Below are 27205 nucleotides of genomic sequence, written 5' to 3'. Positions count from 1 at the left end.
GGAGCCACCATGAATTTCCAACCCTTGTAAAACCCAACTCGAATACGTTTGCAGGGCTTTTATGTCTGTCTAGAAATGGCAGATCGAAGAGAAGTTGGTTGGTCCATTCACTTTGGTGGGTTGGAGAACATGCACACCTCACTTGGTGTTTCGTGAGTTCGTCACTTGTCATCATCGATCATCATCTTTGCTCCTCCAATGATATTGATCGATGCTATTACCAATATCTAAAGTGATCGACTTTGGCGTTTGATCTTTCTATGAATGTGAGAAATCATATGCTTTCTTTCCTTATTTCTTTTGCCATATGTGTCAAAGCAATGAAAAATGTTATGAAAGATAGGTAAGCCAAGTTTCTTTTTAGTGTATAGTCAGTGTCATATGGATGGAGGATGGGCCACACGCAGGAGAAATGAAGAAGGCATGGAATATATGGATATGCTCATGTTCTTTTCAAATGTCTCACTAATATTTGGAGTTTTTAGTAACTCAAATGTCTCACTAACGCTAGCATTGCTCAAATTTTCACTAGAATGGGATAATATATATCACAGTAATAAGTCCTAACTCAATTTTTAACCTCCCCAAACGAATTAATTAAGAAGAGAATTAGTATTTTCTTGCTCGTTAAGATTCATTTTTCATTTCTCGTTATCTACATGCATAACATTAAGATTTTCTTTTTTGAATTGTAAAAAAAACAAAATTGTAAAATGAAGATCCCTTCAAAACCCATTATTATTTAGTCTAGTGGCGTAGTGTGTGATTCATATGTGGTAAGTTATGAGTTTGAGTCACAAAATGTAAAAAGATACCTTCAGCTTCACAAGGATGCAATCATATGCAAATCCCATCCTTTAATTTCCTAGTTCCACAACATATATAATCGGCCTGGATGTGAGAAACTAGACATAATATGCCAAAATGAAGATGGCCGCTGTTGTCTGGATGCATGGGATTGGTTGTCTAATAAACATTGTTACGTGGATCATGCTTAGTAAAAGTGCAAAACTGTACCATATCATCAAAGGGGTTTTATCCTTCATTTTTCCCCAAAGGACACAGTACTCCTTCGCATTAGATTTATAAACTCTTTTAAGTTTTTAACAGAATACTCTATTACGGTTTGATATAATCCTGAATGGAACTAGAGACAGGACCTATACACTACAATAATTCATAATACTTGTTAACTGATTAAGTTGATTCTTAGGTCAAATGTTGTTTGTTGTAGATTTTGTAGCTAAATTGTATCACTGAAGACCACACTACGTGTGTACAACAATATATGAATTGTTCTCGCAATTGTCGATCTGTTTAAAAAGGAAGAAACAAAGAGGAGGATTAGTATATTTTCTTTTACACATCATCACAAGTTCCGTTGTAGTCTAGTTGGTCAGGATACTCGGCTCTCACCCGAGAGACCCTGGTTGAAGTCCCGGCAACGGAAACTGTTTTTCTTTTTTGCTTCTCTTAATGAAAAGTTTAAATGATCATCTGGAAACTGTAGTGCTAAATTTTAACATCCCCAGTCTTAAAATTACATTCAGCTGATAATTTACACTGAACAATATCCAATCTATTACATGTGTCGGGTATATATGCATGTGATTTACATTTACAAACGAATCAAGCAAATATTTCATCGATCTAAGCTAGTTCAAACTTCAAACCTGACCAACAAGAAACCTCAAAGTCAATAATCATCACCGGCTTCTCTGCTGACCCAGCTGCATCATGTCACTTTCTCGGAGAAGCTAACAATCTCTGATCAGCTACCATCTTTTTGTCACTCAATCTTCTAATAAATTCGTTTTTCTTCTTTGTTGTTCTTGATCTCGGACTAGTACTTGAGCTTTGGTATTCTTTCAACGTTGGAACTGCGTACCATCCAATAGAGGTGCATAAAATCGCAATAGATCTCCCAAACACGGCCAACAGAACCAGAATGAAGATCACAGCCACCGGAAGATAAAAACTAGGCATCATCATCCCCACGTCCGAGCGCTTCTTGTACACCCTTTTCTTAGTTAACTCATCGGAAGCTGTCACATGTTTCTTGGCTTCTGTAGTCCGGTTGGTACTTACAACATGCTTTTCATCGCGATGAGGACTACTACCACCACTCTTGGTTTTGTCATCCTTCTTGTCCTTGAGAATAACCACAATCGGGACAGGAACACTGTCATCTGGTTTTTTGTACACGAAGTGAACTAAGGTTTCATCTTGAGAGCCTGTTTGTGCATAGATCTGCTGCTTCTTCTCTTCTAGCTCGGCCATAACTGCAGAGAACTTCTCAAGGCCAACATTTGCATAGGGGTTCTTGTTGTCCCTGCTATTCATTCTATGTAAAAGGCCAGTGCTTCTTCTTGGTCTTGATTTTTTCGGCGTCGAATATGGACTATGATCAGTAACAGGTTCATCATCATCTACCTGCTGGCTAAAATTGCCACAGCTGAAAGGGCTAAACATTCTGTCCAAACCGAGTGTTTTCAGGGTTGGAAAATCTCTTTGGTTTGATTAATGGAAGAGATAAGGAGGATATAGACCTATATATTAATGAAAGGCCTGCTGAGAATAATACATCAAATTAACCAATTAAGACTAGTCAAATTAGAGGTTTGAAATGAAAAACAAAAATTTAGAGAAGCTTTCAAAAGAATCCGCATCATGGATTTTGGTGTGTTTGACTTGCTTGCGGAAGAGGCAAAACTATATAAGGATATCTAGAATGAGAATGTTATATATAAGCCAAAGGACAAAGGAAAGATGGACAAGCAAACAAGATTAAGCACATTTATCTACATCTTTACCTTAATACGAGTCATCTAGCTAATAATTGAAATGGTCCAAGATTAAGGTCATTCTATTTTATATACCTGACGGCTACACGCTTACATTTAAGAGGATCATTGGCCTAGACGTATATTATTTTCTATAAAGGGAGCATTGGAGTATATTAGATGTTTGTTCTGGGAAAAAAGAAAGTTGATCGAGTCCTACTATTTAGTGGCAAAAACAAAAGCGTATATTGGAGTGTGAAATCAATTTGTTAGATGTTTAGTTATCAATTCTTTTCGAAAGATGGAGAAGGTCGACCCCATAAATTATTTGTTATTATGTAATTGTCGCTTTTCAAAATCTTTTTGAGGTAGATTGAACATTTAATAACAAATCCATTTAGTGAAACTTACAAAATACATGAACAGATATAGGTAGGAAAATTATATCATTAGTAAAATGTTAGACCTCAATGTCGTCATCAATTCATCCATACTATAAACTATTTTGAATGGCATGACCCGACAGGTCAGATGTATGTGACACACAGAAGGAGAGTTTAGAAGGGTTTGTGTCATTTTCAAGCTCCCAAGCCTACAAGGCAAAGTAAATTAATCAATAATCTACTTGTAAAATAGCCATGCGTGGTAGTTGTTTTATCTAAGATTGTTTGCAACTTCACATCAGATCAGTTTTTACTGAAGGATGACATTAACTAATCTGGTAATTCGTTTTTGCTTATTCAGTCTGAATTCATATAATGCAGTGGCCAAACACACAGATTCTGGACAAGGCATATGTATGTGTTGGAGTCATCTAGTTCGTTTTATCTTCACTTTGGGTTTGAAACTTCAATAATAAAAGAACTTTCCTTCCTATTTGTATTATTCCATGCAGAATACAGAAAAATCCTAAGAAAACGAGTATACTTGTTCACACGATAGAATTTTAGACTGGAGAAAAAGTAGGATCACAGATTCACAGCTAGAGATAGAACTTTCCTAGCGTTCAATATCATTAGACAGAAGAATTAATATAGGACTACAACTGCTGCACTAGGGCTTTCATGAGTGTGAGTACCCAATTCCAAAACCCAATTCCACGGCCCAAATTTCAATCAACAACCAGACGGGGACGTTTTGCGTGTCCAAGGATCACGGGACACGTCGGACATATATGAAAAGAAAACGGCGAGACTAAAAACCGGAATCCGAAACGTCAGCAAGGAGGAAAACGCAGTACCCGAATTAATCTCATTTGCAGTTAAAAGAGGCAGGTTGGTGTGAGAGCGGTTGGGTTCCTTTTAAAAACGAAACACACAACAAACCCAACAACCTCAAAATCAAAATGACACTCCCAAACGACGCCGCTCCTCCCAACCCCGCCGAGCCGGGCGCGTCACCGCCACACGCCGATGAGGGCGGTGAGATCGCCGCTGGGAAAGTGAGGGGATCGTGGTCACCGAAAGAGGACGAGCTGCTCACTCGGCTGGTCACCCAGTTTGGCGCCAGAAACTGGAGCGTCATCGCCAGAGGAATTCCGGGCCGCTCCGGCAAGTCTTGCCGGCTCCGGTGGTGCAATCAGCTCAATCCCGGCGTAAAGCGCAAACCTTTTTCCGGTAACCGCCATTTGCTCTTTGGTTTTCTGTGGATTTTGGGTTTTTTAAGCAGTAAAGATTGTGTCTTTAAATTTCTTTTGATCAAGTGAATACTGAATTGTTTGTTCTGCGTACTGATTTTCAACTAGAAGTTACTTTTGTGTTTTGTTTTTGAAGAAAGTTTGTGACTTTGGAATCTGGGATTGTTATGATGAATGTTTCTAGTGTGTTAATGGATAGAGAGACTGTTGCTGATTAGCAATTGGGATTGGTAATCAGTTGGAATCATAGCTGAATGCTTTGTCCTGGTTACTGATGTTTATCTAGAGTGACAGTTGCTTCTGTATTTGCATTGTCTTTGTGGTTCATTCTGTGAAGAAAGTTGGAAACTTTCGGTTATGGAATGGTTTGGAGATGGTTAGTTATGGAGTGAGTTTTGTGGCTCGTTACATTTGTTGGAAATACTTGTGTTTAGTCGAACACCGACTACATACTTTGTTAAAACTTGTTAGTTTTGACTATGTTAGATTGTTATGAGTAGCAGTGAGAGGCGAGGGAATTGATGAGTTTTAGTTGTGTAAGTGTTAGAGAGTTTATGCATTTAGTCTAATGTAGTATGAGAATGGTTTAAATTTTGGTGAAACTTGAAGGTGACTGTAATTGTTAAACCATATGATGGCTCCTGTGTTTATTTATCTTTTGTGCACAAAATAGAACATGAAAGTTCCTATTGTGGTTATTTTTAAGTTCATATGGACATCTATACTCGTGTATGTTGTTTTTAGTATTTTAAACTTTGCAATTTTGTATTGGTTTGAGGGAACTCTTGATTCGGCATTTTTTTTATTTAGGTAGAACTATATGTTATTCGGCTACCTTTTAAAATATGAATAAGGCTGAGTTTCTTATTTTTGATAAATGCTGAAAGTTCTGGAGGACTTATTATGGCGTGATACTTCTGATGGAGCAAGTTAATGTAAAACATTTGTGTCTATCTTAAAGTTCTTGTATTCTTTGGCTGTATCATTATGGATTTTATTCAATATATTTATAATTATCAACCTCCAAGGAATAAAACTTTAGAAGCTAAAATGTAGGTGGATTTTTGTTGTTGTTTGGGACTGCCATTAAGATTTAGTATCAGTATCATGTCCGTTCTTAATGATTGTGTTTCTGTGTGAGTTTTTTCTTGTCACCACTCCCCTTGTTCCTCTTATCAGTTTGCTCGTATGTTGCAAGTGATTCAGGTTACAAAGCATTTCATTTCTGCCATCATTAAGAGAGAATTTCTGTGATTTTGATGATGCATACTTTTCCATCCCCTGTTCCATACATGCTTCCATCCCCTGTTCCATACATGCTTTTTCAAACTTGTAACTAGTTCTTTAATTGATGCAGATGAAGAAGATCGTATCATAGTTGCAGCTCATGCCACTCATGGGAACAGATGGTCGATAATTGCAAAGCTCCTTCCAGGTAGAACAGATAATGCAATTAAGAATCACTGGAATTCTACTTTAAAGCGTGGGAGGAAGTATATCCCTCGAACTAGAAACATGAAGGAAGACAGTGGCGTAGAGAGATCAAAGACATCCTCTGAAGAAACCGTGTCAGTTGGCAATATCAGTTCAGTCAGGATTCCTGAAGGAAGAGAAGTCTTTATAGTAGACAACAGCTCTAACCAGAACCAGGACGGTGTTGGTGTAACTGAATTGAAAGATAATCCAACTCTTGTTGCTGAATTAAAAGAAGACTCCACCCTCTGTCGTCCAGTGGCACGAGTCAGTGCTTTTAGTGCTTACAACTCTTCTAATGGCTCCGTTGTTCCAAGGCCAGTCCCAATTCCTGGCCCTTTGGTCCAAACATCTAAGTTAAATTTAGACTTCTGCAACTCACTTGAGGGTGATTGCAATGAGCCTATGGTTCCTCTGCATTGTGGCCACGGTTGCTGTGATCGAAGGCATGTGCATTCTGAAAGCTCATTGTTGGGGCCTGAGTTTATTGACTATGAGGAGCCTCCCTCCTTCTCCAGCCCTGAATTCATCTCTTGTGCTACAGATATGAACAATGTTGCATGGATTAAGAGTGGCCTTGAGAATCGTGAGACAATAAGAGTAGCAGAGAATGTAGCAAGCCAGAGATTCTCACAAGGGACACTTGCTACTCCGCAAATGGGGTATTATGAAATGAATATGATGAATGGCCACATGCGCTTCGTGGATGGACAGAACAGGCTAATGACGGGTATGATGACAGAAATGCTTTCAACCCAGATGCCTAGACAAACTTTTGCCATGCCAACTGAAGTTAAGGGATTGAGCTAGAAGTCATCACTGGTTTTCCTTATCATGGGAGGAGAAATATACAGGTTGATTTTACAGCATATTATGAATAGAAAACTTTTTGGAATCTCAGAGTTCTGTGGGTTACAACAAGATATAAATGAGGACTACCCTCTTTGCTTGTGGAGGATTTTGTTTCTACCCAATGCTTCAATTTCTCTTTGAATATATATGAACTTGACCAGAGATTACAATATCAGACTTGCTCCGTTTTGGTTCAAAACCTGGAGCATCTCCCATTTAGAGTCAGGAAACCAAAACGATGGCTTAAAGTGCCACATGAATTTCTTTACCTTGTTGTATTTCTACCCTTTTTCAGTGACAATTTTTCAACTTTTACTAAAGCTTGATATATGATGTTGCAAACTTTAGGTAAAAAGTCACCTTCAAATAATGGTGAATAATGATTCAGATCAGGAAAATATCATGAACAATGATGACCAGCTGTGGATGTATTACGTGCCCCCACCTTTGTTCTTGAATCAAACTGAGAACTCCTTCCATGTCACATACTATACTTTCATAGTCGAAAATACCCTCCAAATAACCATGGTAATAATCAATTCTTTGGGCAAGCTCGAAGTTACGGTCTTTATCTATGGTAGCACCCATTTTAGGTGGGTTTGACCGATTTTCAACCCGTGTTATTCATGTTAATATACTATTCATCTAAACTAGTCTTTAACCTTTGACTCGATAATATAACAATTAGATCAATCTAATGACTAATTGTTATGTACATTGTAAAAAAATATTTTTATATTAACATTTGTATTGTTTTAGACCAACACTATATGCAAAATGGTACGTGTATAAGCCCCGTATTTATATTGATCCGGACTAATCCATTACCTTATGTATTAATCCGGTTAGGTGGACTCCACATGAGACCCACATCTTACCCGGACGAATTTCTCACTGATGAATAATGTTTTTCGATCCGATCTTCAATCTAACCCCCAAATTACACTATTGATGCATTTGCTCTAAGGTAAACTCGACCCGCCTCAGAAACAAGACTGGGTCTCAGGGTGGGTTTGGTGGTCATACATAAACTAGAAAACAGAGACTGTTGGTCACTTGGTCGTCATGTCAGTTACGCAAGTGAACTCAGAAGTAGATTAGAAAAAAGCAACATAGGAACAAGACAAAGGTGTACATCTGCTTTTGCTGGCACACATTTTCTGTGACCACTGACCTGTGTGATAAAAAAGCAAGCACAGAGCACAGTCCTTTCAGGTCACCTCAATCACTTCCTTCACTAAATTCCCATTATTTCTTTCTTCCGATTAACGCCGGAAGCTTAATCACTCGTAATCAGTCTGTATTAAAAGAGCTCCTTAAATAAACACACAATATTGACGGATTAAATCGACGGTTTTCAGCTTTAGAATTGTACTTCGAAATATTATTTGTAGCTCATTTAGAACAAATCTAATGAACACAATCTAATTTTTTTTCGATACAATCTAATGAACACAAGCTAATTGAGTAGTGTAATACTATAGAGTTTGTGCTTATAATGCTGGTAAAGCTGAAAGAGAATCAGTAATCAAAATTGTGTCACATGGCGTTTTACTGTTCTCAATGAGAGTGGCAATGTCACAGTATATTTTCTCTGTTTGGCTTACCGAAAAAGGCACTAAACTTAGCGAAAATATAACCAAAAAAGCAGAGTACGAGTCAAAAGTCGCTTGGTTTGGGGCACACAAATAAAGCGTCTACATGTTTCCTCTGCCCATTGCAAAATATTTACTGTATTATTTTTGCGTATAAAGATCTTTCCTTGATCTTTTTCCCTCCTCAAATTTCTGTTCAGAGTGTCTCTGACACAGAAAAATAAGTGAGTGAGCTAGAGAGAGACAGGGGAGGAGGGTTGGGATCACCTACCGCTCCAACAGTAGTAACAGTGAGTCAGTTGCTCAAAATATAAGAAAAGCACCCTGCTTGGGATTGAAAGAAGTCACCTTTGAGCTTCCTTTGGGGAGCATTAATGATCTGAGGCCCTCAGAGTAGCCATTACATGAAGATTCTGGTTCTCTCTCTGGGTCTTGAAAATGGCATCCAAAACCCAAGTTGCAGTTGTTGATGTTGAGCAAGGAGGTCGCCGGAGCTACTCGGATTCCGGGTCAGATGAGGAAGAGGAGGAGGAGAAGCAGAGGAGGAGCTCATGTGTGTCTGGGAGTAGTGAAGAGATTGTGGATGTGAGTGAGGAGTCTACAGAAGAGGAGGAGGTGGATCTGGAATGTGGAGGGGTGCCTGCTGAAGTGAAGGTCCACGTGGCAAGAGTGAAGAGGGATTGTAGGATTTGTCATCTGAGTATGGATGCAACTAATCATGAATCTGGGATTCCTATTGAGTTGGGGTGTTCTTGTAAGGAGGATTTGGCTGCTGCACATAAACAGTGTGCTGAGGCCTGGTTCAAGATCAAGGGTAACAAGTAAGTTTTTTTTACCAATTTAGACCCATAAAGCTGAATTCTTTTTGTGTTCGTGGGCTTACCCAGATTTTGGTTTTCACTTGATGTTCATGGAATGTGATTCTGTGCCATGCTTGTGTACCCATTTTGCTATTTGGGTTTGATTGTTGTGTTACTCTTCTGGGAATCTTTGATTTTGTTGTGTTCTGTGTTTTGGGGAAGTAATATGAGAAACTGAATAGTGCAAACTTAAATTAGGATACAATGTGTACTACTTTATAAAGGCAAAAGCATAGCATCAACATTAATAAAGAGGAAATATGAAGCACTAGCCGTCCTGCATGGTTTTCCAACTATGCAAATTTGATTCTTCTCCATTCATTCCATGTTGAACACCAACACGTTAGCATTTCACTCACTGCTTTTGCCAACCTTTTCTTTCTTACTTTTCTTGCTTCGACAACCTGGTTGATGATGTTAGTTTATTGAAGTCAAATAATTAGGCTCTTGCAGAAACACTGCTGATATGATTTGTTGACCGAAGTCATTCGAGTCTGCTGTCCATTTACTAAACTTGTTTTCATAAGCTTGAAAACATTTTTATGCACATTTCTGTTCATGCTAGATATTTTTAGGAAGTCAAGTGCTTTTAACCAATTCCTTTTTCTGATATTAGCATAGTCTATACTAAGAGTAGTAAACTAGTAACATGGTGACTGATCACCAGATGGAGTGGTCTGTCTTGATACAGGCACCACAAATGAAGTGGAAACTCGTGTTGATTGACCTGTCTAAAGTAGCATGTGATTGGACTCGGCCTTAGTTTACAGTACATGACTCACCAGTAGAGATGTGCTCTTTGATTTTTCTATATGCTATGTAGAATCCATTACATGGTCAGATATATATGTGGAAATAATTATCTCATTATGATAACAAATGTTGATGAAACTTCAGGGGTCATCATGTTGCAAACGCCAAAAAATTATCTACTCTGGCTAATCGTTTTGGGTGTTTTTCCTTTTTCTTGTACTACTTTTTTTTTTGGACAACTTTTTCATGTACTACTTGGCAAAATAAAAAAAATATGATTTCGGCATTTTGCCCATGCTTACATGTCCATTGCTTCAAAAAGTAGTGCGCATGCTTATATTCCCTCGTCTCCTCAAGCTGGTTATTGCATAATCTGTTCCAGAACCCTCAGTCAGGCTCTAAATGGTTGGCATATCATTATTAATATGGATTTGAAGCCTATTGTTCCTTCTTACGTCAGGCAAGAACAAATGTGAGTTGGACCACGACATCTATATGTTTCCTGAGATTCAAATTTGGTGGAACCACTAGGATTTTCTTTTCAGTTCCCAAAATCAGTTTTGTTTCACTTAGTATTGATTTGTTGATTGGAGCAGATTCAATATCGACTTTCAACAATTGTGGGACTCAATAACTTTAATTGCATACTGCACTGGATGACACAAAGAGAAAATAATGGGAAGCTGTAGAGATATATAAAAAAAGTCTTCTTATATTTGTTTATTTATTAACATATGCCCTCCCCTTGCAAAATCCAATGTAGTTAGGACTGCATCTAGATGTTCCCTGAGGTTCAACTTAGGTGGAAGCACTCAAACTGTGTTTTATCTAGCATTTTCCTTCTTTTATTTATTTATTAACATATGCTCTCCCCTTGCAAAAACCAATGTGGTTAGGACTGCATCTTGATGTTCCCTGATATTCAACTTTGATGGAAGCACTCAAACTGCGTTTTATCTAGCATTTTTCTTTCCAATCTCGAAATCAGCTTTGTTCTTTTCATCATAGCACCGTTGATGTGTTGATTGGAGCAGAGTAGAAAGTGGTTTACAATGATGTTCCCCGACTCATTGACAGCTATATGGTTTAAAATGCATATTTAACTGGAACCCACAATTAAAACAATGTGACACTGTAGAGATATCAAGTAGTGTTCACATGGTCAGTCATTGACCAAGAGATTCATGGTCAGTCACCATTAGATTAACATTCAAGGGTTGAGAACAAAACAACTCTACTAAAAAATAATTCTCCCCATCCTTGGATTTAAATCCAATGGTGACTGACCACGAATCTCTTGGTCAGTCATTGACTAGGTGAACATGACTGAGGGAACAAAATGGTTGTTTATATATATTTTATTTTTTCTTCATTTCCTACTTTTCACTTTCATGGTCTATCTCACCTATAAGCTATAGGTTTTTTTTTTTTTGAGTGGATAAATCACTTGGAGACAGGAGTTAAGGTTGAGGACTAATATGAATATGGAAACATAACTGAAACATAAATTTTACTTTGCTTGCACAATTCTTTCTGTCTTCTTTTTCTGATTTTCTGCTATAAGCTGATAATCTATTTTATGTATTAATGAGAAGTGAGAACTGCAAAGTGCATTGCATCTCATTATCTTGTAACTACTGTTCTTTGCTCAGTATGTTAGTAAAGGGAATATGGTAGAAGCCACTTGTTAAAAGATAATTGTTATTGCTCTAACATTGCATTATTGAAAACTGTAGTTGTATGCCTTGTATCTTACCTTGATTTGGTATACATTGTTTGCAGTTTAATTGGATTTACATATACTTGTCAATCGAAGAATCTTAGTTGATTCAACTTGTCCATCTTTTCTGACATCATGTTAGGTGTATATATATGCCTTGATTTTGTTCAGTCTGCAATATAAGAGGGTATCATACTTTTATATAGCTATTCATTCCTCAAGGGAATGACATATAGGCGGTTCGTATTGGAAATAATTTTCATTTCTTCTGTGGTTTTCGAATCAATGCTTAATGTTAAGGAAGATCTTGTAGCCTGATGTGTGGGTTTGGTGACTAACTAAGTATTGAGTAAATGATAACTTGTCCCCTCCAGACCATAGTTGTGGTTTCATATGATACATGTATTGACTCGACTTCACTGCAGCTGTAGAAAGCTGGATTTTTGCATTATATTGACAACACCTAATCTAGAAGCCCTCCTAGACAGTATGGGAAATGACTTTTTAAGTAACTGTTTATTTGTTTGCAGCATTACATATATGCTATCTAGATTATCAAATTCATTTTGGTCTAGATTGAATAACTCTTAGCACTTGGCCAAAACATTGAAGTTGCTTATCAGTTATCACATGCTTCCTTGGGCTGCACTTGCCATTTTTTCTGTATATCATTACTTCTCAACTTCATTTCTAAAATATTATCAATTAATTGTAGAACCTGCGAGATATGCGGCTCAACTGCACGCAATGTTGCTGGGGTGAATGAAGCTGAGTTGGCAGAGCAGTGGAATGAAGCAAATGATACTGCAATGCCACCAGCACCAGTTACCGCTACACAGCCAGCAGAGAACCGAAACTTCTGGCAGGGTCATCGGTTCCTCAACTTCTTGCTAGCTTGTATGGTCTTCGCCTTTGTCATCTCTTGGCTCTTTCACTTCAATGTACCCTCATAAGAAGGCATTATTCTACAGCGATGATAGAGGTAACAAACAAGCACCTTACCAGCTCTGGAGTAACGTTCTTCTCGGTCTTCTCTGTTGTTTGTATATTAGTAGAGCCTAGCTTCAGCAGGTTGTTGTAATTTATGTTGTTGTTGAATTCGATTCGCAACTCGATTAGCACCAGTAGGTTGTTGTACTATGATAACTTCGGATGCTTTACTCTGGCCAGATTGGATGAACAACCACCTAATATAATATATATAAGATTTGTGGCATGTGCCTTCCATGGTATTGCCATTATTTCTCACATTTTGGTATTTGTATTAGCTGCATAAGCCAGATAGAGATCCAGTCTGCAAAGCAGTTAGTTCCAAAGAATGTCAAAGTTGATCTACTTGAGTATAGAAAGCAAATCAAACAGTCTAAAACTAGTTGGGGTTCTGAGTGAAAGTGCTCTTAGCTTTCAAGGAACCGGTCAAGGTTTCTGTAGTTCTGTCATTAAGCATATTGAGAGTGATGATGATGGATTAAGATACGTTATAAACACCAATATTGTCTCTTGATCAATCTAGCTCGAGAGCAAATTGAGACAAGACTTGAGGGATCCCTCGTGTGTGATATTATCTTGGAAAAGTTCTGTGCGATATGATAGCCATATTTGATTCGAGAGTAGATCATATAACCTCAGGACATAGCTAGAGGTTGAGAAATCTAACATCAGCTGATAGAAAGACAATGACTATACCAGTTCCGGGGAAAGACCAGAATTAGAAAATTGGTCAAGCATGGTCTCTATGCACGAGTTCTAGCGCTGCGTCAAACGGTGCCGTGATTAGCGATCACAATCTTCCAGAGACATAGCTCGTGGTAGGAGCTCACTTGAATCACTATCAAATATATTCTTATTTGTTGTTTGTTCTTATTGATGATATCCAAAATTAGTTTTATCCTCTTTTCCTATGTGTATGATCTCTCATAATTTCCTGACATCATTGGAAAGCCGTTCTAAAAGGAACACTCTTCTGGGGCCTGCTGGCCATACACAAGAGATGCCTTATGCTTTTCTGAGAAGAACAATACCAATGCCAAAGACAGCATGGCATATCTTTCATTTTCGTAGACCAGATTTCTCATCCATTGAACGTCTTCAAGAAGATTGTTACCTCGTCTTCGATCTAATGGATAAAAGAGATATAATCCAACAAAATTGATGAAGAATAATTCTTTATGGATTTCATAAGATCGTGCATGCCATGATTGAGATCCAGCATTAGGTATCCCAACCTCTCCCATTAAGAAAACTTATAGCATATAATTCAGAAGAGCTTTGTACCTTTCAGTTTCTTGTTTTCTTAAAGATCACAACGGCAATGATGCTTATTCATTAGAAGAACAAAAACAAAAACAAGATTAATTTGAAAATCAAGCAAAGCAGAAAGAATGTAGAGAGGTCACAGGCTTACAGCTAATGTAATGCAGCAGCAACATGCAAATTGGGAGACAGACTTAGATCGAGAATGGTCTCTCATTTCAACCACCATATAATCTATAAAGCCGAAATGCTCTATTAAAATGTCGGTGGCGTGCTTCTAATGATAATCAAAGCTGATTATTGTTCTTTATCAACCTGTAATCTGTAAAAGGTTTCCTTGTATAATTAGTAACCTGAGTTAAGGATGATCAAAACTCAAAATATATATATGAAATGATTATTTAGTTTATAGATCTCATTTTTTCAGTATGTTTTCTGGTAAACCATATTAACAGCAGATCAGTGCAGGGTCATCTTGCTTATGATGACAGTAAATTTGGACAGGAAGAAAAAGACTTGTAAGGTCTTAGGACAAAGACTGTGAGTCTGTGACTGATCGAAATGAATTAGATTAAGAACAAATTGGTGACAGGGTCAAGTGAAGTCTATGCACGAGTGGTGCTGCGCCGCGGTGCCGTGATTAGCGATGGCAACCTTAATAGGCTAGGGACAAAGCTCGTGCTGCTGAGTCTTCTTTTCATGTTCTTTGTTTTGGTGTCTAGATTCTTGTTTATTTCTTATGATTCATTATTATATCATTCTACATTATCATTCTCTTTTCCACCAAGCGGTGTATCCTCATGATTCCCTTACCCCCAAGATTTGGAAAACAATTAAATTGAAATAATTCAGTAGTGCAGAGATACCCTTCTGAAATCAAGGAGTGATATTTGGCAGTATTATGATGCCTGCATTTTCTTTTTCTTTCATGATTAGCAATATTGGAAGAAGCCAGATAATTGAAATTCAGAACCTCAAGTGTAAGAATAATTAGTTTTAACAGCTTGTGCTATAACCTCATTCAGCAATGTTCGTTTGGTCAATCGTTGATCAAAGATTTAATTATGCTGAATAGAAAAATTTAGCGATGAAAAACAAAACAACTCAACTTAATAATAATTATGCTCGATCCAACTTCTAACAACAAGACAGTTCCTCATTACATAGATATTTGATGAAAATGCAAGTCAATGCTAATGATCAAGTTCAGTTAACATGATTTGCTAAAAAAGAACAATGCAAGAGTCATAAATTTCAAGAGAACGGTCTTGAAGTTGTCATATATGGAAATCTTCGAAGTCCAAGTATAAGAAAATTGGGACAGTTATACATCAACAACCATGTTTGGAGCTTGGTATTAAGAAAAGGAGTACTACTGATGATGATCGTCTTCAAACTTCTTATATATTGATGTTTCCAAACAAACTGTGAGTGGCTCTAACCAAAACCGAAAAGGCGATTTGATCATTTTCTCTAGATCAATAGGCATTATTATAAGAAACTTCAGTTGATCAATCATAAATAATGAGTTTCCACTACTGCAAGAGCGTTTGATCCTCAAGAGGTAGGGTTGAGACTTGAGAGTGAGTTTGAGAATCAATGATCTCAAAGTATAAACTCAGTCAACAGAAGAATAATTTGTAATAATGGATGAAAAAGAACAGAGAATATAACTTTCCTCTTTACACTCTTCCTTGCTTAATGTTCGTGAGACGTTGTATGGTTGGTTAGCTAACTGACTTCGTTGAAATTATAAGTTTAAATCTCACTAACATATATAAAGGTAAGATGAGGTAAGGACAGTCTTCATCCACTTCTTGTTACAATGATGCATTCCTACAATTTACTCAAAAACACAATATATTTATGTTGGATAACCAAAAAAAAAATGAAGCTAGGATTGGATACCTTATCTTCCATTTATCTTATAGTTCAAAATTCTAGTCCCTGCTGGATTTGATATATCTATAACAAGATTGTTACCTAGTCACCGCAGCATTGGATAAATTCATACAAGGTATATAATCCAAGGTATCAAACAAAAATAATGATCCTCATAGATTTCATACGAACGTGCATGACATGATTGAGTACATAAGGGTCTTATTGTTGCAGCCATTATGAAACAGGTGTCACAATCCCCATAACCCTATGCCATTATTTATAGGCGCCTAACTCAGGAGCTTTGTATCTTCCAGTTTCTTGGTTTATAAACGACAATTTGCTTCATTCACTAACCAAAGGAATAAAATTTAAACAAAAGACTAAGAACCCTAAGCAGGAGAGCATGAACCAGATACAGCTAATGCAGAATAATATGGAACACAAATAGATTGAGTGTCGTCTCAACCACCATAGTTGCACGCTCCAAATGAAAATGTCGGTTGCATGCTCCTGAATTCAATGATCATAATCGAATTCAGAGTGTGATTATTCTTCATATTCTTTCATGCGTAAAAGTGTATCATTGCCTTTGATTTATGCTGCTGTCAAAGGCAGCAATGTGATGTTTGATAGGAATCTACCACATCCTCTTTTGCTTTCCCTTTTCTGTGCATTAATTGAAATGACTTTAGTTAACTCAGTATATAAATACAATCCAAGGTGTTCGCAAAAATCTTTCAATGAAATGTCTTGTTATTACTTTTCTTGCTTCTACAGTGCACAGTAAGTTTGGTTGCTTTACAATTACAACTGCCTAGTTGATCCCATATTTTATATTACCATTGACATAGGGTATTGAATTTCACTTCATCTAGATATCAATCCACATCGATTATAAAATAAGACCAAAACAAAATAAATCAAAGAGAGGGAGAGTGAGCGTGCAGACACGACATAGACAAAGAGAACCACGTTATAATGAGGGCCATTGGTCGGTTGGTAATGTTTTAACAACACCTTGACACTACTTCATATTCCCCTCCTTATGCATCAAATACCAAAAACCCATCCCCATCTTCCTCTTAGTATATACTACTACCACTAATCCTACATAGCTCTTAGAAAAAACCCAATACGTTCTAAACTCTCCCCCAAGTTCTCTACTACTAAGGTGTTACTACTCTTTCTCACCATCCATCATGAGGAAGCTTTGTCCCAACTTGGACCGTGAAGACGGCTTGGAAACTGTTCTGGAGGTTCCAATCCCAGAAGAGATATTCTCTCCTACTAACAAAAGCCCTAAGATTTCATGGCAGGGCATGAAGTCATGGATGAAATCATCAAACACCGAGCATTCAACTGTATTCGGAAGCAAAAGCGCAGAGATCCAGCTCTTGCTCGGAGTTATTGGAGCACCACTGATTCCTATTACTATTCCCAACAACGATCACCAACTCATCAATCGCAACATCAAGGATCAGCCTATTGTGAGTATATCAACAGTCTTACAACATAACATGCTAGATCGTTCATAGTCTATAGAATTAACCCTGTTATGGTCCATTTTCCTTATTAGTGTTATGAATGATGTGTAGGAAGCTTCAATGGCTAAATACATTGTGAAGCAATACATAGCTGCAGTGGGTGGGGAGACTGCCTTGAACTCTATAGACAGCATGTATGCAATGGGAAAGGTGAAGATGGCAGCTTCAGAGTTTTGTACTGGGGAAGCAAAGTTAAATAGTCCCAAGAGAAAGATGAAGAACTTGAAATCACTTGAAAATGGTGAAATGGGAGGATTTGTACTATGGCAGAAGAGGCCAGAGCTATGGTGCTTGGAGCTGGTGGTGTCTGGCTGCAAGATTAGCGCCGGGAGTGATGGCAAGGTGGCTTGGCGACAAACCCCCTGGCATCACTCCCACGCTTCTCGAGGCCCGCCTCGTCCCCTCAGACGCCTCCTTCAGGTACTGATCATAATCAGTTTCTTAGCTAAATTTGGCTTAAAAGTTACCTTAATAAAAATTGATTGAGATTACACAATGCAGTTGATTTATCAAAGTTAGCAAAAGCTTACTTAGGAGACTTCTTTTGTCACTAATTTTGATGCCCATTGTGATTTGTGAGCTTTCTTTTGAATCTTTTTAACCTGTCCTAGGGAGACCCTGAATTTTATGTTTGACTGTCCCTATCCAATTAGTTTGTGCTAATATTTTGTGTCTTGCACGTTGCTACAATTTTTCTCTTAGTCAATGGATTATACAAGAATTAAAATTATTCCTATTACTTGCACAAAAATCTCATCCTAAATTTTATTATGCTTAACAGGGACTTGATCCAAGGTCAACTGCAAATTTGTTCAGCAATTCAGTTTGTATTGGAGAGAAGCCAATCAACGAAGAAGACTGCTTCATACTTAAAGTGGAAGCCGAACCCTCAACGCTCCGAGCAAGAAGCAGCAGCAACGTAGAGATAATACGACACACCGTTTGGGGATACTTCAGCCAAAGAACAGGTCTCCTAGTCCAACTAGAAGACTCCCACCTCCTGAGAATCAAGACCTCCGGCAACGACAGCATTTTCTGGGAAACCACAATGGAGTCGTACATCCAAGACTACAGAACCATCGACGGCGTTAACATCGCACATTCCGGGAGGACAAGCGTGTCGTTGGTGAGGTTTGGTGAGAGCAGTGAAGCGCATTCGAGGACTAGAATGGAAGAGGTTTGGGACATTGAGGAAGTTGATTTCAACATTAAGGGTTTGTCTATGGACTGCTTCTTGCCTCCTGGTGACTTGAAGACAGAGGAAGAAGGAGGGTGTGGGATGGTGACTAATAATACCAAGGCAAAGTTACCGTTCAGGATTTTATCATCTTCAAAAGTGCGAGCTTCCAAAATAGCCGCCATTGATGTTTATGATGATGATTCAGAGAGCAGTAGTGGAAGTAGTACTGACCAAGAACTGTAAATTCATGTCTGATTAAATTTTGTATATAGGCCATATCGTACTTTTACGTACTTAGAAATACCTATTTTCTTTCGCTACATGTCGTTTCTTCATCATGGATCTATTCATGAAGGAGAAGCATCGTCCTAATTAGGCCACGGTTGTAGAAGTCCCTCACAAGACTGCAACAAAGTTATACAGAATGATATCATCAATCGTATCATTCGTTTGGACCAAAAACAAAAAAACAAAAAAAAGGAAAAAATAATGATACAGTAGAAAAACTCATAAAGCACGCCCAGTGGGACTCGAACCCACAATCGCCTGATTAGAAGTCAGACGCCTTATCCATTAGGCCATGGGCGCTTCGTTGACTGTTTCACCAGTTTCTAGTTATATAAACGATGGAGATTGCTGGGATGAACCAGAAAAGCACCCACTCGGTACCGGTGGACGAGGAAACCATGCCAGCGGCTCTTGTGACCTTCCATTTTGTTCCATTCAAGAAATAACATTTAAGAATTGGCTTGGTTAACCCAAAATTAGCTGCCTCTTGTGTGTTTTGCATCATGAGTTTCATTCAGGTGTTCATTTTGCGTGCAATGATAACAAGTTAATGTAGCTTCTGTTGTTTGTGGCAGCCTAGACTTCGTGGCAGCTTAGACTTCAAAGTGGCTCTTCTATGTTATGATGACATGTTTGAACGTCTTTTTTCGATTACTGTGATATGTTCAATTAATAGAATGTAGTAGTTGTCACCTTTCATTCAATAGTTACCAACAAAACGGTGGTTTTCCATCCTCCCAAGTCCCCATTTTTATGTCCAGCATCATCATATGGAATTGAAGTCCTGAATCAGTTTGCTAATCCGAACTTGTAATTGTGAAAATAACTAGGATTCTGTCCCCAATAGGTTGAAGATTGGTTGCTACTCGAGCAAGCAACCCAATATCAAGTTTGATTTTATTTGCTAGCTTATGCATTTTGCTGAACAATGCATCGGTCCTTATTTTGTGCTTTCAGTGTCTCAGGTTCATATATCATGAAGAATCAGCTTAACAATGTTTCATGCTCGCAAATATAAGATGCGAAATCATAATTTTGAAACCAAAAGTTAACCATATATCCACATACAAGAGCTTAGTTAATTATGAAAATTTCTTCTCTTTTAATAACGATATAAGATTAACATACATGACAGGCCATCACCCAACAAACCTTACAGAAAAAACATACTTTCTACACACCAAGAAACTACAACATACAAAACAGTGAAACACACCACACAAGCTTATTTGATATTACCGCAACAAAATTAAAGATGGCCTGAAGATCTTGAAAATTTAGGCTCCAGAGATGTCGATGCTCTTAACCTGGGGCTTCGGCTCCGGTGCTTTGGGCACAGTCACAGTAAGCACCCCATTCTCCATAGCAGCCTTAACCTGATCCACCTTTGCATTGTCCGGCAGCCTGAACCTCCTCATGAACTTGCCGCTGCTCCTCTCCACCCTGTGCCACTTGTCGTTCTTCTCCTCCTGCTCCTTGCTCCTCTCTCCGCTGATCTGAAGGACATTCCCTTCCTCCAGCTCAACCTTCACTTCTTCCTTCTTCAGTCCGGGCAGGTCTGCCTTGAAGACATGAGCCTCCGGAGTCTCCTTCCAGTCGATTCGGGTCTGCGCGAAGGTGGAGGTTTCGCCGGCAGTGGAGGAGGAGTTCATGAGAGGGCCAAAGCCCTGGAAAGGGTCCCAGATGTCGAGGGAAAATGGGTCGAAGACGTTGCTGCGTCGGCCACCATTGCCAAAGAGACTTAGAGCCATTGCTGTTGATCGATGAAGGTTTTTTGAACTCTTGATTTGTTGGTGTAGGCTAGTATCGGATGACTTGGTTGCTTTGGTTGATTCTTGTTTGATGAGGTTGGAGCCATGGGAGTGAGGTATATATAGAATGAGAAAGAAGGTTCAGGCGGTTTCATGATTGTTCAGAGAAGATGAAGATGTGCGAGATTGTTCTAATGGATTCTATCATCTTCTACTACTGTCTGGTACGAACACGTGTCTGTCCCGTGCCGAGTTTAGTGTCGGGAGAAAAGAATAGAGGAATAGACTAGATTTTACCCAACATTGCTGACGTGGTGTTCTCAACCAATGAGACACTGACACGCGCACAACATCGTAAATGAGAGCTGTCGGTCGTCAACTCCGTTTCTCTTCGTCTTCAACTTTCCATGATATGAAATTCTAAACCCTTGAATTTTAATTTCTCATCCGTTTTGCACTGGTTACTTCATCAATCTTCCATTTAGCATAAAATTCAAAAATTTCTAAATTTTAATTTTCTTAATTATTATAGGCATGTCATACATGTTCATCAATTCAGATCTGAAAGAAAAGAATTCGTGAGTGTGAGACACTCAAGATCCAGATTTTACAGATTCCGCCTAATTTGATTGTTAACTATGATACTGTAACCCACTTTTGAGGATAAAATTGTCAATTCAAGACAGAAAAAACTTAAGATCAATAACTTGTTTACTAAGTGTTATTGAGGGTTAATAACTGATTATTGGAGATCAGTAACTAAATTGGGGTCAATAACCCGATTATTGGGGTCAGTAACTCGATTATTAGCTGATATTTCTTCTTTTCTATTACATTAAGCTAACATAAGTTGATTATTGAGGGTCAGTAACTGATTATTAGAGGTTAGTAACCAAGTTACCGATGATCGTAATCTGACGACCGGAGAAATTTTGAGTTACTGAAGGTCAGTAACTGATTATTGGGGGACAGTAACAAATTATTTGGGGTCAATAACTGAGTTACCGGTGACCGGAATCCAGCGACCGGAGAAAATTTGAGTTACTGGGAGTCAGTAACCGACTTATCGATGACCGGAGAAATCCGGCAACTGAAGTCCTGCGACCGGTGACCAGAGTCCGACGGCCGATGACCGAAGTCCGGTGAGGTTCTGACCAAATATTCTCTCTTTTCCACTTTCTATCTATATGCATGTTTAAGAGATGAGGTAAAATAATCTTAAAATAATATAGTTTGTTAAGACTTTCGTAAAGATTTGTGCATTTAGACATAAAAAATATTACCTTATATTAAAATAGACTCATGAAAAATATTATCATTGAAATAAAAAATGAGAGATTTAAATCAGTACTAAATTGACATTTTCCCTTAAAAAAATACTCGTCTTCTTCTTCCCTAGTCCACTTTGACGTCCTCTCTCTCTCTCAAATGGCTGAAATCTGAACTTGATTTCCATTTCACCTGCTTTGAAAACTCCCTCACTAAAAGATACCACTATGAAGTCTTAATCCCCGAAACCTTGTTCCCCTACCTCAATCCCATAAACCCAAAACTAAAAGAGCCACCTTCGAATGAATCCAGAATAACAGAGGACGACCTCTTCCACCACCTCCTCAACCAGTCAACCATGATTAGGACCCACTTCCAGTCACCCACCTCCTCTTGGAAAGCAACGTTGTCGAGATCGTCGTCTCCTCCTATCCTCAAAAAGAACCTCTCTATCCTCCTCCACCTGCTCCTCCCTGACCAACTCTCCCTCCGATATCTCGCTCTCTATTTCTGAAATTAGAGATTCATATGCCTATAAATTTAGTGATTGTTTCAATTTAGCCCCCGTAGATGTAATTCTTGAGTTGATCACTTTGGTTTTTTGTTTCTTAAGTTGATCGCATTTGATGGTGGTGAAATGGGGTTTGGTGGAAGTTGAGTGTATATGGGCTTTGGGACACAATCAGTGGCGGAGCCAGGATAAAAATGTCACCCGGGTTAATTGTAACATATGAAAAAAAATTTGATAAAACTCGATGGTGTGAAAAAATTTTGGTTAATTAAAAAAAAAACATACATAAAGACATAACAAGCCTTACTCTAAAACGTGTTTGTATAAACTGAAATACAACATGAAACATAATACAAGAAACACATAAATATAAACTAACTAATACTTGCTTTATGAGCACCAAATCTTCAAAATTATTAATCACCACCTTAATGTCAACAAATTCTTTTCATTGTTTCTCTACTACAATTCTCTGTATCAAGACTGATTAATGATCTACAACAGTAAGTTATTATTGTAAAAGATCGATTGTTTTTGTTTGTCACTACCTATCGGTGGTTATTAAGAAGACACATGTATATATTAAAAAATTTACCACAGCCCTTGTTTTAATAAAAGGGAAGTGATGCAGATGAGTATTTCCCAAATAGATAAGTCTCCCCTCTATATCTATTTCTAAAAAAAAAGTAGCGGGTCAAAAACACCGCACTTATCTCTCATGATCTCATTACGATCTTTTCTTTTTTCACAAAGAGTTCTCGCCCCTCATTGTCGTCTCTTCCATGCTAGGCAGCACCCATAAGAAAATAGTGGTTTCGTATCGCTTTTTTAAGATGTGATGTGGTTTTTTTCTTAGACTTCAAATTCTCACTAGGGCTCCAGTCTAGTCAAGACTAAGTTGGTTTCGCCCCTGACACAACGAGGGGAATTGGAAAATTGAAGAGGACACCATTATTGGACGAGAGGAGGAGAAGCAGATGAAGTAATCTTTTTTGTGGTGATGCACATCGCTGTGTCTTTGAGATGACAATTTTACCCTAAAAAGTGAGCCCTAATATCATAGTTAACGGTTAAAAAGTGAGACTAATAGTTGATTAAAATTGAAGAGCTTTTAAGGTATTCAGATGAAATTAAAAATTTCGAACTAATATGATGTCACCCTAAACATTGAAAAGCTTTTAGGGTATTCAGATGAAATTAAAAATTTCAGACTAGATGTCACCTTAAACCTGAAAGAGGTAAACTAAATTTAATTGCCTAGTTCAAATACTTGAAACTCCAATAAGTTTAATTTTTGTTGGAACCCCAAAGCCTTGGGAATCCGGTCTATCTCGAACGGAGTTTCAGAGAATGGATGAACTATCATATGAGTACCATGTCTATGTCCTTTTCGAGCTTAATCACCCAGCTGCCCCAATCGTCGTGGTGATGAGTTGGTGGTGCCAAACGATAGACTATAGTCTCGCGCAGGAAGAAGGTCTTGTAGTAAGGTTGAATCTTTCGAATAATGATTAAGGAAAGGACTGGTCGGGGAGGAATAGAGGACCGCCATGCCTTGCAAACTACACGGAAGTGCGAGACGTCTGTTTCAGTGTTGAGCCGTGATCCAATAGGAAGGTCGTTCCAGCTTTGGTTTGTAGGGTATATCATCGATCGATTTTGTGTTGCCTTCTACTTTTTTGTATGGAAATCTCATCAATAGTTTTGAGTTGTAACGTTATATATATGTTGACGGTTTTTCTCTTTTTCTCTTTGAAGTAGGATTTCAGGGCTTTGCTATGTGTAACATCCCAAATTTGAAAGGAAACAAGATATGGAAACAGAGTTCGAGTCAACTTCTAACTCCGTTAACTATTCTGCTCTAATACCGGTCATTTTTTTTAAAGAAAAAATATTATTTGTTTGTATTAAACTTACTAGTTGTATGAAAATAACGGAGCCATGCGTTAAACACATAACGAACTATTTTTTAGTAATCCGGCTCGGATGCCCTCCTAGAACTTGATTGTTTACCTCACAATATCTTAACGTTATTATATTATAAAGTGAGGTATAACAAGTTACCTGACAACAACCTAAATTTATTCAAGCTCTTCATAATTTATTCAAGTTCATACATAATAACGTTACCGCATGTAACGAGAGGTATCCTTTGCTAGGCCCAAGGGTTTACAAGTTAACAGCTTATATGTACCTAGCAGATATAGCAAACAATTCTTTCGACGATGAGAAATAAAATTAAACGAAGAACCTCGAAAACACTCATACTAGGTCAAATCAAAACCACCACATGAGATACAGAATTAAGAAACAGAAAAAGCAGAACACCAACTAGCACATCGTAGATTATGTCCCAAATTTGCAAAACATCATCAGAAAAAATTATAAATTTACCTCCATCTAGACACGACTAAAAACACAATGATGAAAAGTAGCAAGATGTGATGGCCTGAAGATCTTGAAAATTTAGGCTCCAGAGATGTCGATGCTCTTAACCTGGGGCTTCGGCTCCGGTGCTTTGGGCACAGTCACAGTAAGCACCCCATTCTCCATAGCAGCCTTAACCTGATCCACCTTTGCATTGTCCGGCAGCCTGAACCTCCTCATGAACTTGCCGCTGCTCCTCTCCACCCTGTGCCACTTGTCGTTCTTCTCCTCCTGCTCCTTGCTCCTCTCTCCGCTGATCTGAAGGACATTCCCTTCCTCCAGCTCAACCTTCACTTCTTCCTTCTTCAGTCCGGGCAGGTCCGCCTTGAAGACATGAGCCTCCGGAGTCTCCTTCCAGTCGATTCGGGTCTGCGCGAAGGCGGAGGTTTCGCCGGCGGTGGAGGAGGAGTTCATGAGAGGGCCAAATCCCTGGAAGGGGTCCCAGATGTCGAGGGAAAATGGGTCGAAGACGTTGCTGCGTCGGCCATTGCCAAAGAGACTTAGAGCCATTGCTGTTGATCGATGAAGGTTTTTTGAACTTTTGACTTGGTGGTGTAGGCTATAGTATCGGATGATTTGGTTGCTTTGGTTGATTCTTGTTTGATAAGGCTGGAGCTAGGGAGTGAGGTATATATAGAATCCTAAAGAAGGTTCAGGCGGTTTCATTATTTCTTCAGAGAAGATGAAGCCGATGTGCGAGATTGTTCTAATGGATTCTATCATCTTCTACTACCGTCTGGTAGGTATACGTGTCTGTCCCTTGCCGAGTTTAGTGTCAGGAGAAGAATAGACTAGATTTTATTGCATGCCCTTGGGCTATTAGTCATTTCAGGCCCAAAAGGAAGAGGACAAGCAAATGCAACAGAATGGTTTAGGCCCAAAACGTGTATGAGGGTGCAATACGTACCGGCCACCAAAACGTGTATGAGCGTTAGCCTTATGATCAGACCTGAAAACAGAAAAAGAGACTAGAAGCAGATTAAATTGTTATGGAAACAGTTGGTTGTTAGTGGTGATTGTACTGTCGGAATGAAGAAGAATGTTAAATAATCAGACTACTGAGGCTCGTAGAAATTGCTTTGGGATTCCTTATTTAACCCATGTTAAAGTGTGGTGTAAAAGATAAACCAATTGTTACATTTTTATCCTTCAGTGGGCTTGGTGAAAACTGATTTTACCAAGTCAAAGAAAGTTACATTGTTGCCCCTTTGTTTAAACGGACATGTTGGCTTACTTGAATGACCGGTGTTTTGCAGCTTTTGCCGATATGAAATTCTAAACCTTTGAATTTTAATTTCTCATCCATTTTGCACTAGTAATTACTTCATCAATCTTCCATTTAGCATAAAATTCAAAAATTTCTAAATTTTAATTTTCTTAATTATTGTGGCCATGTCATACACGTTCATCAATTCATATTTGAAGGAATGGCCAATTACATAAAAGTCCACTTGGAGGCATTTTCTCCCATGTAGGTCCACCCAAACATTTTTACCCACATAAGTCCACCCAAGCCTAAATACAGTCTTATATTAGGTATTAAAGTTCAACAAAATTACAGACTGCCATCCAACCAAAAAATTAGAATTTCTCTCTTATATTTATAAAAATGTCACTAATGTAAAAAGTCAACAACCACAAATAGTCTCCGATTGACCTCCGGCGAGGTCTCCGGCCGACCTCCGACGAACTTTCCGGCCAACCTCCGATAAACTTTCCAGCCGACCATCTGTGAGGATTCTAGCGACCACAAAACTTACTACCACTAACAACAAAAGATACTACTATCAACAAAGAAAGCTACTATCACTGACAACAAAAGATACTACCGATAGCAAAAAGAACTACCGCCACAAGCAAAGAAAGGTACTACCGATAGCAACAAAAGCTACTACCACCAGTAAAGAAAGCTGCTACCACTGACAACAAAATATACTACCGATAGCAAAAAAAACTACTGCCATCAGCAAAGAAAGCTACTACCGATAGCAACAAAAGCTACTACCCATGGCAAAGAAAACTACTACCACTGACAACAAAAAATACTATTCTCACCAACAAAAAATACTATTGTCAGCAACAAAAAAATACCACCACCAGCAGCCAAAGATACTACTGCCACCAACAAAAGATACTACCACAACCAATAAAAGATACTATCGCCATCAACAAAAACTACTACCACCAGTAACAAAATCTACTCATATGAGATTGAGAAAAATACTAGCATAGAAGTTGAAAACGCTTTGATTGTATATACAAAATATTATTATCATGTTGAAAAGATACTAGTACAGATATTAAAAAAATACTAAAATTATGTAACTTTTTACAATGATATAATTATGTATAAAGCTACTTCTGTACTTTAAAAAAGCTACTGTTATAGATTAGAAAGTGACACGACCCACCCCGAATTTCACCCT

General features: G+C 38.3%; 5 protein-coding genes and 2 non-coding genes across 10 annotated transcripts; 4 read left to right on the top strand and 3 right to left on the bottom strand.

Moving 5' to 3' along the window:
• Positions 1-1148: 1148 nt before the first annotated feature.
• LOC101314995 (18.2 kDa class I heat shock protein-like) lies at positions 1149-20754 on the bottom strand. 3 transcript variants are annotated; one of them, XM_004307554.1, is made up of 3 exons: positions 20067-20709; positions 15804-15819; positions 1149-1160 (listed from the first exon to the last, which is right to left on the bottom strand). In XM_004307554.1, exon 1 carries the CDS (start codon positions 20570-20572, stop codon positions 20099-20101), a length of 474 nt encoding a protein of 157 aa, XP_004307602.1. In that variant the 5' UTR covers positions 20573-20709; the 3' UTR covers positions 1149-1160; positions 15804-15819; positions 20067-20098. The 3 variants fall into 3 exon arrangements, with proteins under 3 accessions (XP_004307602.1, XP_004307603.1, XP_004307601.1); XM_004307555.1 differs by lacking the exons at positions 1149-1160; positions 15804-15819 and having other exon boundaries at positions 19898-20128; positions 20198-20754; XM_004307553.1 differs by lacking the exons at positions 1149-1160; positions 15804-15819 and adding an exon at positions 19914-19945 and having other exon boundaries at positions 19988-20709.
• Positions 1378-1450, top strand: TRNAE-CUC. Its single transcript has one exon. It is a non-coding gene; the product is annotated as a tRNA-Glu (tRNA).
• LOC101314701 (myb protein-like) lies at positions 4120-6901 on the top strand. Its single transcript, XM_004307552.1, has 2 exons — positions 4120-4399; positions 5777-6901. The coding sequence occupies exons 1-2, from the start codon at positions 4129-4131 to the stop codon at positions 6700-6702; spliced, it is 1197 nt and encodes a 398-aa protein (XP_004307600.1). The 5' UTR covers positions 4120-4128; the 3' UTR covers positions 6703-6901.
• On the top strand, positions 8545-12919 carry LOC101290900. The gene is made up of 2 exons (XM_004307556.1): positions 8545-9160; positions 12388-12919. Exons 1-2 carry the CDS (start codon positions 8778-8780, stop codon positions 12623-12625), a joined length of 621 nt encoding a protein of 206 aa, XP_004307604.1. The 5' UTR covers positions 8545-8777; the 3' UTR covers positions 12626-12919.
• Positions 17009-18776, top strand: LOC101290708. Its single transcript, XM_004308864.1, has 3 exons — positions 17009-17296; positions 17405-17773; positions 18135-18776. Exons 1-3 carry the CDS (start codon positions 17009-17011, stop codon positions 18774-18776), a joined length of 1299 nt encoding a protein of 432 aa, XP_004308912.1.
• On the bottom strand, positions 19049-19121 carry TRNAR-UCU. The gene has a single exon. It is a non-coding gene; the product is annotated as a tRNA-Arg (tRNA).
• Positions 20755-23345: 2591 nt separating the features above from the next.
• LOC101314220 (18.2 kDa class I heat shock protein-like) lies at positions 23346-25378 on the bottom strand. Of its 2 annotated transcripts, none has more exons than XM_004307551.1 (2): positions 24747-25378; positions 23346-23403 (listed from the first exon to the last, which is right to left on the bottom strand). In XM_004307551.1, the coding sequence occupies exon 1, from the start codon at positions 25287-25289 to the stop codon at positions 24819-24821; it is 471 nt and encodes a 156-aa protein (XP_004307599.1). In that variant the 5' UTR covers positions 25290-25378; the 3' UTR covers positions 23346-23403; positions 24747-24818. The 2 variants fall into 2 exon arrangements, with proteins under 2 accessions (XP_004307599.1, XP_004307598.1); XM_004307550.1 differs by lacking the exon at positions 23346-23403 and adding an exon at positions 24417-24546.
• Positions 25379-27205: the final 1827 nt, after the last annotated feature.

The sequence above is a fragment of the Fragaria vesca genome, linkage group LG7 (genome assembly GCF_000184155.1).
Source record: "Fragaria vesca subsp. vesca linkage group LG7, FraVesHawaii_1.0, whole genome shotgun sequence".
Lineage (NCBI taxonomy): Eukaryota > Viridiplantae > Streptophyta > Magnoliopsida > Rosales > Rosaceae > Fragaria > Fragaria vesca.
This window is presented reverse-complemented; position numbering and strand designations above follow the sequence as displayed.

Excerpts from the sequence above, each read along its gene's own strand:
- LOC101290900 (XM_004307556.1), top strand. The coding sequence starts at position 8,778 with ATGGCATCCAAAACCCAAGTTGCAGTTGTTGATGTTGAGCAAGGAGGT. Across the intron at positions 9,161-12,387 it reads TTCAAGATCAAGGGTAACAA|AACCTGCGAGATATGCGGCT; the intron begins GTAAGTTTTTTT and ends AATTAATTGTAG.
- LOC101314995 (XM_004307554.1), bottom strand. The coding sequence starts at position 20,572 with ATGGCTCTAAGTCTCTTTGGCAATGGTGGCCGACGCAGCAACGTCTTC.
- LOC101290708 (XM_004308864.1), top strand. The coding sequence starts at position 17,009 with ATGAGGAAGCTTTGTCCCAACTTGGACCGTGAAGACGGCTTGGAAACT. Across the intron at positions 17,297-17,404 it reads ACATCAAGGATCAGCCTATT|GAAGCTTCAATGGCTAAATA; the intron begins GTGAGTATATCA and ends AATGATGTGTAG. Across the intron at positions 17,774-18,134 it reads CCCTCAGACGCCTCCTTCAG|GGACTTGATCCAAGGTCAAC; the intron begins GTACTGATCATA and ends TATGCTTAACAG.
- LOC101314220 (XM_004307551.1), bottom strand. The coding sequence starts at position 25,289 with ATGGCTCTAAGTCTCTTTGGCAATGGCCGACGCAGCAACGTCTTCGAC.
- LOC101314701 (XM_004307552.1), top strand. The coding sequence starts at position 4,129 with ATGACACTCCCAAACGACGCCGCTCCTCCCAACCCCGCCGAGCCGGGC. Across the intron at positions 4,400-5,776 it reads AAAGCGCAAACCTTTTTCCG|ATGAAGAAGATCGTATCATA; the intron begins GTAACCGCCATT and ends TAATTGATGCAG.